This window comes from Syngnathus leptorhynchus, chromosome 13 (genome assembly GCF_054491065.1).
Source record: "Syngnathus leptorhynchus isolate UIUO chromosome 13, UIUO_Slep, whole genome shotgun sequence".
NCBI classification, from domain to species: Eukaryota; Metazoa; Chordata; class Actinopteri; order Syngnathiformes; family Syngnathidae; genus Syngnathus; species Syngnathus leptorhynchus.
The window spans coordinates 10,384,914-10,401,092 of record NC_141207.1 but is presented as its reverse complement, the minus strand read 5'-3'; the positions used below and the strand labels follow the sequence as shown (position 1 = coordinate 10,401,092).

Genomic DNA, 16,179 nt, shown 5'->3' with positions numbered 1-16,179 from the left:
GGAAAGTCAAACAAATCCTTTCGACTTTGTTGGCACTGCACGGATATGGCGGAGATGGCCAAAAAGCAGACCCTATCAGCCAGGCAGCCAGCCAGGCAGGAAGAAGACTTTTTCAATTTGTCCTTGCTAACTCGCAGCGGGCAACCTCACATTTGTGCCGGGCTCCAAATGTTGGTCCCGTCTGCCCCGTCAGCACTGAGCTCATCAGTCAAAAGGAGGTTGATGATTTGCCAATTGTGTGAGCAGGCCAGCCAGCAGGCCTGAGGGGACGAGACTGACATCTCCTTAGGGAATAGATGGAGATAAAAACCAGAGATGTGGGCAAGCGGGAAGGTCAGCAAAGGGGACAAGATGAAAGAGTTCTTTGTGAAGGGACCACTTCAGTTCATCCTACCTTCAAGAAAGAACATGTCGTGGAATTTTAGCGGCAATGTCATTTTTAGCTTCACCAACTTGCATCCAGAAAGCCAAATCTTATTGCTGGAACTCTCCCGCTGTTAGTATTGTTGTCCGAGCCATTTTCCTTTGTGCTCGTACCTGTAATCTGCTCCACACAAAGTTCAAAAGAACCGAGACAATCTAAGAAAGAAACCACATTCGAGCCAAAAATAGGTTTTCAGCGTCTTGACTGCCTTTTGAAGATTAGATTTGACATTTGGTGGCTCACGTAATTGTAATTTTCCACTCTCTTATCATCATCTGAGGGACACACACACAAATGGTGGAATCCAAGAAATGTTGTGTACATGCAGGCAGATGCGACTGAAGCCGAGCCGCTGCTCCGAAATCGGATACGATGAACAGATAGCACTGATGAAAGCTTGGAAACATCTTTCTTTGTCCTTTTTCTTTGACTCTCCCTTGGTGTTGAAATGCCCAATGGAATATAACATTGGAGTAAAAGTATGAAATGGTGCACTTGTGCAGGTGTATCTTCGAAAGAGGCCAATGAGAATATAGTTTTCTGTCAAGACGTGATTGAATAAGCTGAAAAGTCGTGTAGTTGAACTCCCGGCGGAAATCAACGTTTCAACAGCTCACGATGAACAAACGTACTGAAACAACTCAAGCGTTTTATTCTCCACTCAGCTGTGGAAAGCAAACACTTGCTCATTCGTGGCTCATACAAAAACAGCTCCGCAGTGTGAATGCAAGAGTGCTTTTCCAATTTTTGGGGTTTTTTATTGTTTCATTATTGTTTTTTTTTTTTAAATGTATTTAATTCTTTTTTTTTTTTTTACTATTGTCAGCCACGTAGCATATATTTTTCAGACATATTTCAAAGTTTCTGGATAACAAGAAAAAAAATCTCAATTTTTGGAACACATTGCTATTTATTTTAATTCATATTCGAACCAAAACCTCAACAAGGAATACAACATAGAAAAAAAATACCATCCTAAATCTGAATTTTAAAGAAAAGATTCTGCTTGAAGCAAATAAAATAGCTCAATGAGTGTAATAACTCCGAGTGGATGTGCCAACTACATGCTTCCATATTATTAAAAGCACACAAGGGCATAGGAATCATAACATGAATGATAATAAGCAAGAGACTTTCTAAAGAGTACATTGAGTTAGAGAAAAGCTCGCTGTGTGTGTGTGCGCTGTGCAATATGCATGACATGCGTAGGATTGGAATGGAACACTAAACCAACACGTGGCATGTCTGTCACACATGTCTAGCTTTGTTTGACCTTGACCCACCGACTGCCCTTCTAATTATCTTTGTCGTCTTATTGTATTTGTCTTCCGCTTTCTGGATTTGCAACTCCCCCTACGCTTGTTTTTTTTTTTTTTTTTTTTTTTTTTTTTTTTTTTTTTTTTTTGCTCATCTGGTGTAGTTTTCTCTTTACGGGCATGGCTCTTGAATTGGGACTACGTATGATGCTGTTTGGGTTTGTGTCTCGAGGTCTTGTGCGAGATCTCTAGTCGTAGTCCTGGTCCTTCTTCAATGAGCAGATTCCTTCCTTCTTAATTCAATTGGAACTTTTTTTTAATATGGTGTCGTTTGAGAGGAAGCAATGCGGTGTGTGGAGCCAAGTAAAACAATAGTCAAAGTGACACGGGCCGCTCTCTCCATCTGTCTGAGATTGATTTCTTTTCAAAGGGCTGGATGGGTGGATGTCCTTTGTTTTATTAGATCAACGGCGCAATCTCACACAAGCATTCCAATCCAATGTCCTGTTTGATGATGTTGCACCTAAAAAAATAATACTGACTCACCGTCATTTCAAATCACATCATAGTTTTCAAAGCTCGCACGTGACTTTCCACTGAGCCGCTTTTGGATCCTTAATCCAAACGGAGCAGGCTGAATCGACGTGCCGCCATTGTTGCTGGCCACGTTCCTCACCTGTTTCTTCGCTCCAGCACAGCAGCTTGTAAATGTAACAGCTCGGGTGAAAATGAAAGAGCCTCATGCCACTTTTATGAGCCTCTTGACTTTTTTCTTTCCACACCCAAACTCCCACGGTGCAGGTTAATGAGCAGGTTGTCGATAGTTTGCCTTTATGAGTCATTTATCTTCTCCAAAAAATGTTGTTTGCGCATATTAAAGCAGGAACGGAACTTGTTTGGACGAATACAATTGTCCAAACGGTCTTGGTACGTAGATACATTGAGTTTAGATCAAGCTGTGTCCCAAGACCTTTGTTGCAATATCACAAGCTTCAAAACATTTGTTTCAAATCTCAAATGCATTTTCAATGGGCCATTAAACTAAACTCTGGAAGACAGCAGCTGGATAAAAGCCGCTTTCAGGGATCACTAAAATGTTCAAGTAGAAAGTTGATTTATTCCAGACAATGAAAAGGAGAAAGCGCCAAAGTGCTGTGTAGTGATTTTGCTCTCTCTGTCAGTCAGTCAGCCAGCCAGCGAGCCAGCCAGCCAGCCAGCCAGTCATAAATCTGACCAGCAGACTGTGTCAGTTATTCCATGGCATTATTCTCATTGCTTCCTGAGCGAGGCGGCAAAACTGACAATGCTCCCATGTTTGAATGGCGCACTTGCCTTGCCTTGCCTCGGGCACGCTTTGCATCTGGCCCAATGAAAGCTGCAGAGGATTGTCCAGTGCGTCTGCTGGAGTGCCACATTTCCACTCAGTTGAGGCTGAAGTGTAAATTTGCTGCTGTTTCACTGTTAAAAGCGCTTCACTTTTGGTCCAGGTGATTTTATAATGAAAAGAAATGATCGAGTTCGGTATCTTGGCCTCGTGAAGAGTTTTTTTCCAGTGAATGTTTCTTCTCACTTAATAGTCTGATGGCTGTCACAAGAATCGTAAACGTGATAAGGCCTTGCAGTAGTGAATGTGGAAATCAAGCCGTTGTCAGCCAGTTAAAATTGAAGGGCTGTTTTTTTATGGGAGTGCCGAGGTGTTGTGCGACTTTCCCGGTTGCTAAGCGGCACTCGCAACTTGCTGCTTACTGCTTGCTGTCACACTTCAACCGAGGCAATAAAAAGTTCCTGCCAAATACACACAGGCACAATTGCAGATGTTTGTATGGTAAAGGCCCCCCCCACACCTGTTAATAGCCAGACAACCTTAATGGCTCAAGTACGGCCGACTCTGGACCTCTTTGGACTTTTGACTGCTGCAAATCAGCCCAATGGTTGTGTCGAAGAGACTCGTTTGAGGATCGTGTCACATCTGGCGCAAGGATACAGAAATAGGAAGATTTTCAGTGGTTAGTTGATGAAGCCGAGCTAACCGACGGGTGTAGATTACAGCGGCACCCTCATTATGTGGAGGCTGCAATGTATTACTTTCACATTGTCTGGCTCTTTTGCTTATTTTCACTTGAAGTCATCATTGTCTCACCCACTCGACTAAGTTTTTTTTTTTTTTTTAAATGGTTCCGCTTTGCTATAGCTAGACAGCTTTCTGGGTGGCCCGTAAGGAGAAGTCTAATAAGGTGGTGTAGATACATTAATTGATGCTTTGAAATGATTTCCTTGGAATGATTTCAATAGTGATCACAGAAAAATAGCTGCTCATCTCTTTCCAGATGAATTGAATCTTATAGACTCAAATAAACACGAGGCAGAATGCAATGTCCATTCATTCACAAGCGCTCACAAAAAGGCCTTATCGCATGAAATGTGCGGGCCAGATTTTTCTCTTGAGGTCAGCATTTAGGTTTGGCAAAAGTTTTTTTGGCAGGGAATCACTGCCATGATGTCACATCAGAAAATCATTTCACTCATTCAGAGGAAAAAAACTGTAATGACTGTCAGGCGATGCGATCATCTTACATATTCGTGTGTTGATAGAGTTTGCATCCCTTCACTGGAGAGAAGAGGAATTTATGCGGTAACCATTTGGTGTTACGTTTGAAAAAAATAAAATAATAATAATCTTGGCCACTTGAACAAAATGTTGGCTTGTAGCGCTTAAGACAAACATTTATTTTACAATAAAATGAAAGCTGATGTTTCAACTAACACACAGGAGGACGACAGCCTGTCACGGCAAAATATGTAGATAGCCATTCAAGATTTTGATGCCCCCAAAAAAGAGAAGTTGTTTCTCTTGAGTGAGTTAGTGCATAAACATCAGGGGGCCTCACATGCACAAATTAACCATGCTGTCAACTAAAAATAACAATGATGTGTGTGTGTGTGTGTGTGTGTGTGTGTGTGTGTGTGTGTGTGTGTGTGTGTGTGTGTGTGTGTGTGTGTGTGTGTGTGTGTGTGTGTGTGTGTGTGTGTGTGTGTGTGTGTGTGTGTGTGTGTGTGTGTGTGTGTGTGTGTGTGTGCATTACATTTGAAGCTGTAAATAGCACCCAACAAAAATAAATTTTGCTCGATTTGACCTGTTGGTTTTTTTTCCCAACCACCAAGTTTGAAAGCATAATAGCTGGATGATTGGAGGTTTGTCTTTCTTGTTGGAGTTGAGATGTCTACGCTTCTCGCGAACTTTGTTCTCAGTTTCTTTGCTCTTGTGGGTTGAACTTCCGAAAATTGCATAATGCAGTCTCACAACATGGCTATTCCCGTTAGTTAGAGCAGTTTCCCATAGCAAGGAGACATTGATAAAGGAAGGGCATTATGATTTGTGTTTTGGGGTTAGCTTTGTTGGTTGTTGACGTGTTTGTGATCCTGTGTTTTCTCAAACACTTCTGTGCTCTTCTCCTCTGTGCCTGGCCAATATGTGGGCTAAAATAACATTTTTCTTCTAACTTTAGCCAAGTCAAAGTGGGTGGGAGAGGGAGTCAACCTAGCCATTAGATGACACATTTCATCACATTGTCTTGAAAAAGACGACGTACTTGGCTGCAGCCACTCGTTTGTAAATTGCAAAAATGTGCTATCCCGCCAACAATATCCTCCTCTACTCAAAGTTCAGAATCAAGCATGGAAACATATTTTTAAAATGAACTTGATAACAGCAGGGATGTCTCTTACAAATAAGTTGCCATTTTTGGCTGCACAAAGACCCGTTCTCTTGCAATGCCGACTTTGTAGTTCTAGTGGTAGGCCAAAGGAATCCGATCTTCATGTCTACGGTCATGCAGGAAATGCAAGAATTTTCACCAAGTCTCGGTGCTTAGAATAAATAAAACAAGAAATAAATAATGCATAAATAAATAATCATAAAAATACTGCATGCAGTTCTGCTTAAGGGCGGGGCTCAGTTTCTATACTATCTGTCCTGTTTGGCTACTTAGTCCTGCAGATGGTGGCTCCATATGTTTTTTCATGCCTCAGTAGTTTTGCTGAGCAATAGGAGAATTTGATACACTCACCACCATATTGAGATGTACATTTATTGAAAATGCAGTCGGAACAAACCATGTTTGAGAGGAACGAGAATATGAAAGCATCAATTCACTGATGACAAGACAAAGAGTTCATGAGGGGATGATTTGGAATGTAACGCCTGCACCGGACATTGAAGTTGATTTAAATGGAGACATTTTGTTGTCAGCTCGGTCACGGAATGGATTCAACACCGTAGCGTTGACGATGACCTCGCCATCTTCCCAACGGCCTCTTCAAAGCTGGCAAGGGCATCAAAGTGGCCTTCTGATTCCGTCCTGGGCTTTTTTTTGCTGTTCTAACTTTTGTTGTTCCTTCCCTCATGTGCAAGTGATTAAAGACGCCTCATGGAAAACACACTCTTTGTTTTCAAATATTGGCGGAGGATCCTTGAAGAGCTTTCCTGCTCTTTCTTCTCCACACTTGTAAATTGATTTTTTTTTTTCATCTTAACTGAGTTGTACTCTCATCTCAAATTCATCAAGTACAGAGCTTGTTATAAGCCTCCTCTGATACAAAGGACTATTCATAATCTTCGTGAGGGCTCATTTTCTCTTGTGGCCGGCCAGCTGTCTTCCTTCACTGTCACTCTGCTCCTAATCAAAGGTCTGAAAAACACGGATGGTACACTCGCTGCTTTTGTGTTCTCCTAGACAGCCGCAGTTCTTTCGTCAGCAAAAACAGAACACCAGCCGACTGGAATGGTTTATCCGTGCAATGACCTTGACGGAAAAAAAACGGATTCTCTGTCCAGCCGAATGACTTGAAAGTTATTGCGGGGTTGGTTCCCGTGAGGCCTGACAGTTAAATGAAGAAGAGCTGAGTGTGTGTAATAGATGCGAAGCCAATGTACTGTAAAGCTGGCAAATCAATAACAAAATAGGAAAAAGTCACATCTATCTGGAAAGAAAGTCTGCGCAATTTATAGCCCGGGGGGACATAAGCAAGTCTTTTTTTTTCTCCTAAGATATACAGATTTCTCATCAAGATATGTCGACTTATTGTTTTTGGGTGCAACCTCGTTGGAGCGCTGGCTACAAGTCCTCTTATATTTACGTTCCCAAGCAACCAAGTCAAAACAAAGTCAAGACATTGTGAGTCACTGAGGTTTGTTAATGCTGCTGTCGGTCAGGGTTTATGGCACTGAGGTAGAAGCGCTATTTACATGACAACAAACTCAGAAGATTCTTGGCCCTGTAGAACCTTTTCGAGGAGCTACAAGAACTTCCTGCCTCTCTAAATTCCTCACATTTAAGTCTATTGCAAATTTGGGCAGACTCGTTTTTCCCTTTCACTTTGTCACTGGCTGCCCATGTTCCAATCAAAAGCAAAAATCTGAGGCCTAACGTAAATTTTCCATCCATTATCTTCCATCAAGACGTCATCTCACCACTTAGACGGAACTTGTCTTTACTCCAGAAATAAAACGGACTCTCATTCACTACGACTTGAACGGGTTAATGTTCAACAGCCTCACTGATCATTTTCCATTCTTGAGAGGGATAATTGTTTATGCTGCTATGATAGAGCCTTAATTCCATCTCTGCTCTCATGTCTATAAAAGGGAGAGACAGTCTGCACAATTGGCTGGTAGGCTAGATAGATACGTAGATAAATGGAAAAAAGTAGGAGCGAGAAGGTCTGAAACTGATGGCAGTTGCCATGGTAACATCATGAAGCAGCAATATTAGGGGAAACATATTCCATATGCTCTGGCTGGCTGGCTAGCTGGCTCCATCTCTGATTTCGATCTCTGCCAAAAACATAGCGCTAGCTGGTGCTATTCTTGTTTGCTGAGTACTGAGTGAGTCGTGGTGACAAGTTTACTGGGCGAATGTTGTGTTATCTTCCGGACATACCTGAATGTGTGTACCGAAATTATTAGGAGTTGCACAGTAAACATCGGAACATATATGGGAGGTTCTCAGTAAGGTTCTCAAAACTTCCACTTTTGCTAAATCCCACCAGCAAGCATTGCTGATCCCTCTACTCTTCGCTTAACATTGGAGCCACAGAGACATCTCTGCACGGACGCGTCGGCATCTAATCGCAGCCGAGGATCATGCAAAACAAAACAAGATCAGGCTCCATCTTGCTGCCCGTTTGTTTTGAAATCTGTCTGTCCCTCCTTCCGTCTGTCTGCCTGCCTGTCTAACTAATCCTCACCCACTGCAATTTTTGTGTGCGGCATCCTGTTAATAACACCTGATAAGCATTTTGATAAAGTTACCTACCATACAATCTTTTTCAAGATTCTCCATGATGAAGACTTTTGTCTTTTGCAACGTTTCTCCCCGTCTTGTCGATCCATCCTCATGAATCACTACCCTACCCTACCCTACCCTGGCTTTGATACTCGGGTTGAAGGTTTTTCTCTGCACTTCATCGCTGTCCTCCTCCACAAAGAGTCCTCCAGCTATTGTCTGATGTTGAGCAGGGTGATGGCCCAGTGCCCATCATGATTCAAGGTGGTGGATTGTTCCACTGGTGCTATAGGTACCAGGCACAGAAAAGAATGAAATATATAAGTTCCCGTTTCTGCACCAATCTCAAATTTGGAATCCTGCATTGGTTTGTTATCAGTTCTCCCATCGGGGACACGCAGCTCTTTTTTTTTTTCCAACTACTCGTCTCCCTCCTAGATTTCTATTTGACTTTGGCGAGTCGCTCGGCCAGTTACCTTGAGAAGTGGAGGAATGTCGATGCTTATTTTCTTAACCTGGAATGGAGAGCGCTTTTTGCTGTGAGTGACAGGGAAGCATGCTGGAAAGGCTCAGAGTTTACCTCAAAGTGGCTGCTGGCAACCCAAACCAAAGACAATGTGGAGAAAAAAACAACAATACAATGAGATGTTTGGACTGCAATTCCTTTCACTTTAACATAACAATTGAAGCTGGACTCTTTCTACAAAGCCTTCATCCCAGTGCTGTCAGATTTTTTTTCATCGTCAGACTTTTTGTGGCTTATCTGCACTTTTGACTCAGAACTGTCTGACTGAGGAGAATTCCTGAATGAATTGAGGACGCATCACCCCCACTTCCCAGAATCAACGCACTTTAGCCTAAAGGCGGCATTCGTTTCCGAGCAGATACATGAGCTCAGTTGAGGATGCAAGGAGAACAAGAAAAGAAATAATCATAGATTCATAATTACATGAATAAATAATCAAATTAATCAGTTGATCAGTGAACATTTATTTCTGGCGTAGACAAAAAGTCTCTTTGCATTTTGATATGGATATTAGCCGTTGATGCTTTTGAGAATATTGCTCATGTTTTCCACATTTGTACCACCTCTGTTACTTCAATCAAGCATCCTTAGCTTTGCATGCTCCGTTTAGCCAATAGCGCCTCACCTTAAAGGAAGCGGTGATTTAAAGCAACCTTCTAGCAATTTCCACTCATTATATTGTCCTCCAGGCAAGGGGAAATGATAAAGTACTGACAGGCATAAAAAAAAAAAATGCTACGGATTTGGTGCTCTACTCTACTATAGTCACATGATGTCTAAATCCCTCGTCATTTTTTTGGCGGCCGAGAACATGATCGTTCCATCTGGTCGGGGCCTCTCAAACACTTGTGCGTGTCATCCTCAAGGAATCTGGTTGGTTGGTTGATGAGATGATTGAGCAAAAAAGGTGTCTCAGGCCGCACCTGAGTTTTCTGCGTGAGGCCTTCCTTTTCCAAAAATGCATGCTCAGACAATCCTCAGTGTGGTAGAATCCATTCATGTTAGTCACAAGCAGAATATATCAATATATCAAGCTTGAATTCAAATTGGTCATCTTGGAGTACTCTGCGAGAAGAAAGAGGGCTTGTCATGCACTCCGATTGCATTTCCCTCTGCTCCCAGCTTCTCTTGCCTCATTCATCTCTGTGCACTTATAAGGTTACACTGCTGGCTTAGCTCCTTGTGTTCTTTGGTCTGTTCTGACCACAGAACGCAGCCTCTTTCCATGCCTCTATCCACTCCAACTGAGGAAAAAAAAATAGATATATATAGATATAATATTATAACATAAATAATAAGAAGAAGAATCATCCAGTGGTTACTAGTACTTCAGAATTTTAGTTTCAACCCCATTTAATCTTTTTGATGATAATCAGTAAATAATACAATTACAGCATTAGAATTTACTGCATGACGTGCTGTACTGTAAATCACATTTACACATGAGACAAAAGTTAATCCTGATGATGATTCAATTCAGGAGCAGCAGAACCATACGAGATTGACCTGATCCAAATGAAGGTTTCTGTTTTGAAGACCTTCATTAAGAAATGGACTGAACGCAATTACTGCGTAACATCAGAAAGCTAATCTTAAAATGACTGCAATTCATCCCAGATAGAGAACTAACACATGTGACCCAAATAGAGCGGGGAAAGAAAAGCAGACGTATCATTTAGTCAACTTTCAATTTATAGGAGACATAAATGGCTGTATTTGATAAATGATGGTCCATTTTTGCATCTTGCCTTAAATTAGAGGAGAAACCCCCACTTAGCCGCCCGTTCCCATCTCTTATTGACCTCTTTCAAAGTTAGTCAACTGCATCGTGGCTTCTCCTCTGTCCTTTGTCTAGCCCACAAGCCTCGGGCTTCTTAATCCTATCAGACCGAAATACAAAAGGAACGTTAGACCCACCTTGGGGCAATGGAGTCACAATAATACACTGTTGTGTGTCGGGGGAGTCAACTTTGAGTTCACATTGCACCATCACGATATGCTTCTTTTTTTTTTATGTGCCCTTCTTGAAGGTCCTTCAGAGGTTTTTTTTTTCTCTTCTCAATTGTCAGGAATCCCCTTATGTGTCTGATTTTGGGTGCCCCTCATTTGTAATTAAAAGCAGAGGGCCGCGCTGTCGTCGGATGGTAATAACGCAGCATTAGCTCCGCACTGATGGGATCTCTGTTATATATTGAAACTTTTGCCAGACAGGCGCCAAGTTGGATTTGAAAAACCTTGTCTTCATTTTTTTTCTTTTTAGCGTCTTTCCATTTAAATGCTTCTGTAAAGAACATTCAGATGTATTGCAAGACACTTTAATGAATTATACAACTGTACTAGTTGAAAAAAAAAACATCTCACCAGTTTAAAAAGAAAATGATAATATGTTTCAAAAGTTCAATAAACAACATGTATATCTTGTGCATATGTTTTTGTATGATTAGAAATAATGACCTCCTAAAAATGCTAATCGAAAATCCCATTTGTGCTTACAGCATCTGATTTTGCCCAAGACCCCAGTGTGGTAGCAGTCCCTTCATGGAACGCTTCTAGTGATGGTAAATAAACACACTCATTTTACATGGAAGCATCCACAATAAATCTAGTCTTTATATGTCGTATCCATCCAATTCCAATTCATTGGCTGTTTTGTGAAATGGCATTGAACGAGGTGTTGACAAATGCATGGCAACCTGCAGCCCTGCAGAGGATGGAAGAAATGAGCCACCAATCTACTCAACATGTGGTCCTAGCCACAGGTGCATGGCTAATTTCCACTGACCCACTTTACTCTTTGTTTTCTTCAAATGTATACATCATCGTGTTGCTGTGCTTTCTTCTATCGTACTGAAGTAAGTAGGTCGACTGTTGTGTTTGGTGGCAAGCACATACTCAGTCGCTCATTTCCAAATCAAGGAACATCCCTATTTGCGTGCTTCTAATTTGCTATTGCCTCAAAGTGAACCACATCCTTTAGGTAGATATAATCGAGAATGATTTTGAAGCATTTGGGGGATGTTTTCCCATTATCTGGCAAATGGTCTGGGGGCTCCATGAAGCCACATCCGCCCCATCACCCACCAAGATACCCTGAATTGGAAAGCCCTCGGCGTTATTGAATTTGACCTTATTTTGCTCTCTCGTTGGTTTGTCTAGTTTATTTAATTCAGCTCTTGTGGGGGCCAAGTCAACCACAACATCCGTCCCAAAACAGATGCCGAGTGAAAAAGCTTTTGCTCAACACAGAGGCCAAGTTGTACTTTGAACACCTGGCCGAGAAGCCCGAGGTTGCGCATGCATATTTCAAACGGAAAAATCATGCAAATTGCTGTGAATAACATGAAAGTCTGAAAACACAAATGATATGCACTCATGTGGAGAAAGTGGTGTATTTGTACGTATTTGGAGTCTGGTCTGGCTTCATAAGCAACATGTGTTCCTTATCTGATGGATGGATGGATGGATGGATGGATGGATGGTTATTGCGCCACCTGTTTTGTCTTGAGGCGGGGAACGCTTTAGATTGACCAAGGAGACAGCATTCAGGTATCGTGACTTTATCAGCACGCATCAGTAGCAGGAAGTTATGCTGAAAGAGGCTCATTATTGGCCTCGGCAATACCCCCATGTAATTAGGGGTGTCGAGAGCTGACATAGTTTCTCCTTTTTCGGCCTCCTTTCCTTTATTCTCCCCCCCATCCTTCCTGTCCTCTCTCTCGCAGTTGGAGAGCGAGTCAACTTTAATGAAATTCACCTTTAGAAGTCGCTGGCAGCGCTACACAGCCGAGCGACTTCTCGGCGTGTTTAGTTAGCTGCTCGCTCCCTCGGGTTTCTGGGTCGGCCTCTGGCGCAAATAGAATGCCACGAGTTGGCCATCTGAAAAGTTTGTGTGCATCGTGGTGCTCTTGTTTACATACGTGCCGCTGCTTGCGAGTGCGTGATTGCACGTAAGCTCTGAGAGAAAAGGCCGCTCGATGACAGGACGCCATTTAGTGGGCCGCCACATGAAAAGCAAAGTGTTTGTATTTCAGCGTGCTCCTGATGCCAGATACCGCAACACTCCCCACAAGACAATTGCCTACAGAGTAGGACATTTTGCTTCTCTTTGTCCTCTTAATATGGCTCATGCACACAACTCCCGGAGTTTTCCCGGAACATGTAGATGCCACAGGAATCAATTTGGAAAATACCCATATCGGGTGATTTGAAATGAACTTTGGGAAGTTAATGGTTGCCATTGCCCGATGACACGACCATTGTCCAGTCGCTTACGTATTTTACGGCCAATATGTTCAAAGAAATGTAACTCACCGTTGTGCCAATTCCTGTATGTCAATGTTTGGTATTCTACTTCCTTAAATATCCTTGATCCACATGCAATAATTCTCTCCGTCCTGTCTCCCGCACGAGCCTTTTTCTCGATATCCTCTCTCGCCTCAATTATTTCAATGAGAGCGGTCCTAAACAAATCAGCTCTTGCACGGCGGCTTCTCTGCTTGCTCTCAGAAAGTTTGCCAAGAATACCAAGCTTTATTGTCCACCAAATCGGCTGGCTTCATTTTCTTCCTCAAGGACACTTTATGGGGGTCCTTCCAAACAGATAACCAAGTGAGATGATCAAACAGGTCGGCGAGCCAGCTCTCAACAGAGGCAAGCCGACCTATCATTGAGTTCATTTCTTCCTCAATTCTGTTGAAGTTCTCGTTTAGCTGCAGTGTTTGTAATTAGGTCACATGTCGTTCGACAATTGAGGGAGGGAAGGAACACTTTCCGTGGCATGGCAAAGTTGCTTTTACCCACAATGAAATGTACTTTCCTTCTGAGCGTGAAATGATCCAATTGGCCAGTTTGGAAGATGACAAATGCATGATTTGACACATTTGTGGAATCCTTGATTTTCTTGGCTTTCTTGTCTTGCAGGGCTTTCGTTTATCCGGCTGGAAACTCCGATGAACAACATCACCACTTCTCTGGGCCAAACAGCGGAGCTGTTCTGTCGCGTATCGGGCAACCCGCCACCGACGGTGCGCTGGCTTAAGAACGACGCGCCCGTGGTGCAGGAGCCACGGCGCGTGTCGTACCGCTCCACACCATACGGGTCCCGTCTTCGCATCCGCAATCTGGACACCACAGACACCGGCTACTTCCAATGCGTCGCTACCAACGCCCAGGGCACAGTGTCCACCACCGGCGTGCTCTTTGTCAAATTCGGTAAGCAAACCATAAGATTAAGCTCCTACCTCCCAACCAACACATTTAATGAGCTGCAGTTAAGCCTCTTGGTTGGATTGAACTTTTTTCTCCGATTCCGCTTTTCCTGGAGCGGATCTGGCTCCGCTTAACAACGCTCAACCTATTCTTGCTCGTAGCTGGCAGCCAGCGCAGAGACCAATCTGGTTCTAATCATATTTCTCCCCTTTCAGATCCGCTGCCTACGCCTCTACCAGGACGGCCGACGTAAGTATTTGAATGTCCCTGTATCTGTCGTTATGTCTATTGGCCTTTTGTCTGGCATTCCTTAGGGTCCAAATTATGATTTACATATTTCCTAATGTTTGTATTCTGTTCTTTTCAAACACATTGTGCTGTGTTGGCTGGCACCAATTTCCAAAAAGTGCCCATAAAGGCACCCTGCAGCGTACACCAGTAATGATACACGTCGTATAATTTCGTCTTATGATTGGTTCCACATTTGTTGTGGCCAAATGAATATATTGCCAATGGCAATGAGCCATAAAATGTGCTCTGAATTGGGTTCACATTGGCTATGAGTTTTGTACTACTGCTTTGTTCGTTCATTGCGAAGTCTTCATCTTTACCAACTTGCGTCCCACATATAGCGGAATTGAAAATCAAGCCGAAATAGTCGTTTTCCCTCATACAATATAAAGCAATTGTATTCAATTTGTGTGCTTGTTTTTTAACGACATGAACACATCAATATTGGTCTTTGTGTTTGCCACCTTCACAAATGAACACATGATGTTTTATTTCTACATACCTACATAAAGACTGAAATGTTTGTGGAATGATGCGGTGGGTCATTTCTTGGCCACAGGGCTTGAGGAAAGCATGGGCCCAAGCCAAGACACAAAGAATGCTAATGATGTTCTCCTTTAACTCTTGCTCTGCAAGCCAAGAACTTTATTTCCCAAGAAGTCCCTACCATTCCTTGAAATCACGCCTCACATCCTCAATTTTACGACTTGAGTCCAACTAAGTTCAAATTCACTTCAGTCACTCCGGTGTTCATGAATATGTCAACAGTTATCTTCCACCCGGAGACAGATGAGTACCTCTCCACAATAGGCTTCCATCCCCGTTCTCCTTCTTTCACTTCATCCTCCGTTTCTCTCTTCTGTCTGCATCGGTCCTGTTTTTATAGAGCCTGAACAAATACAGGTTGAGGGAGAAAACGTCTCGCCTGCCAAAGAAAGACCCCCCCCTCCCCACGCCACACTTCTCTCTTTTGCAGGAAAAGAGAGAGCAGTGATGGAAACGTCGGGAGGGTGAAAGAAAAACAGTGTTAGGCGAGTTGGAGGACGACGGTACCATTAACACTTAGGCTGCGTGTTGTTCTTTGATTCCCGACCGACTGCGCCGGCCGGGGTGTGATGATTTGTGTTTAGCTGAAGGATCACATCAGCGTCAGCTAATGACTCAGGTCTGTGTTTTCAACTCTGCTCGGAACATCTCATCCACACTCAACTGCTGGGTCGCCACCACAAAGCCGCAGCATTCTAATGGTCTCCTTCAAATTTATCCCGCTGCTGCTGCTGAGTCAAGATGATGAAGTGTGGATATGACCCAGGGCTTTTGAAATGTGGGGACAAAGAGCAGTGCCATATTTGTGATTTCTTCAAACTGCTTTTTTTTAATTTGACAAGAGCAGGAGAAGAACTAAATGGAACCTAGCCACAGAGAGCTGAAGTCTCTGTCTGTGTTTACGATGTGCTTTTCTCCCTGTTTGAAAAGATGAATAGCACGACACCTTGACTGCTGACATTGTTTATATTTCTCTAAATGTTCTCGGTTTTTTTTCTTCCTGCAGTGTCAAACTAAAATAGCACACTTTCTCGCTTTCGTTTCTTTCTCTGCTGGGTTCCAGTGCACTTTTAATGCTGTGCTGCCTGAGGGGTGAAAGGTCACGGGCATTCTCCGCTTGTTTTCCAGCCTTGCTGCTCATTTCTCCAGATTCTTGATGATATTATGGATCATCGCTGTTGCGACACATTCTTCTTAAACTGTTGGACTATTTGTCGCAAAGTTGCTTTAAATGGGCTTGGTTGGCCTGTGCTCCATTCTGAGCTTGTAAATAAATCATTTTGAGGAAAAATCAATTTTGGAATAAGGCTGTAAATGGAGAAGTGCTATAAATACTTCCAGATGTACTGTAAAAAAATGACTACATACATCACAAGGCATACTGTATTTTCTCCATTAACCAAAATGACAAAAGTAAATAAGACTTTGCAGCACTAGCGCAAACCCTGGAGTTCAAAAAAAGAAAATAATAATCATAATCTGAAGTGTTATTTTGATTGTATTATCTCACATATTGTTAGTGTTTCTTTCCAGATGGCAAACTTTGAATGACTCCAGCAGCTGACATTGACAGTTTGAAGTCTTGAAATATGGGTGGCAAGACTATTTTCATCTCCAGGCTATTTATTGTCAAAACAATGCACT

General features: G+C 42.7%; 1 protein-coding gene across 2 annotated transcripts in view; it reads left to right on the top strand.

Annotated features, from left to right (window-relative positions):
• Positions 1–16,179, top strand: part of ror1 (receptor tyrosine kinase-like orphan receptor 1) — a 47,372-nt gene that overhangs the window by 18,173 nt on the left and 13,020 nt on the right. The window contains exons 2-4 of one of the 2 annotated variants that reach the window (XM_085928683.1): positions 10,986–11,048; positions 13,411–13,701; positions 13,914–13,947. In XM_085928683.1, coding sequence (XP_085784809.1) covers positions 10,986–11,048; positions 13,411–13,701; positions 13,914–13,947 — 388 coding nt within the window. Of the gene's footprint in view, positions 1–10,985; positions 11,049–13,231; positions 13,299–13,410; positions 13,702–13,913; positions 13,948–16,179 lie in introns of those variants that run through there. The other variant, XM_085928684.1, reaches the window with a different exon arrangement.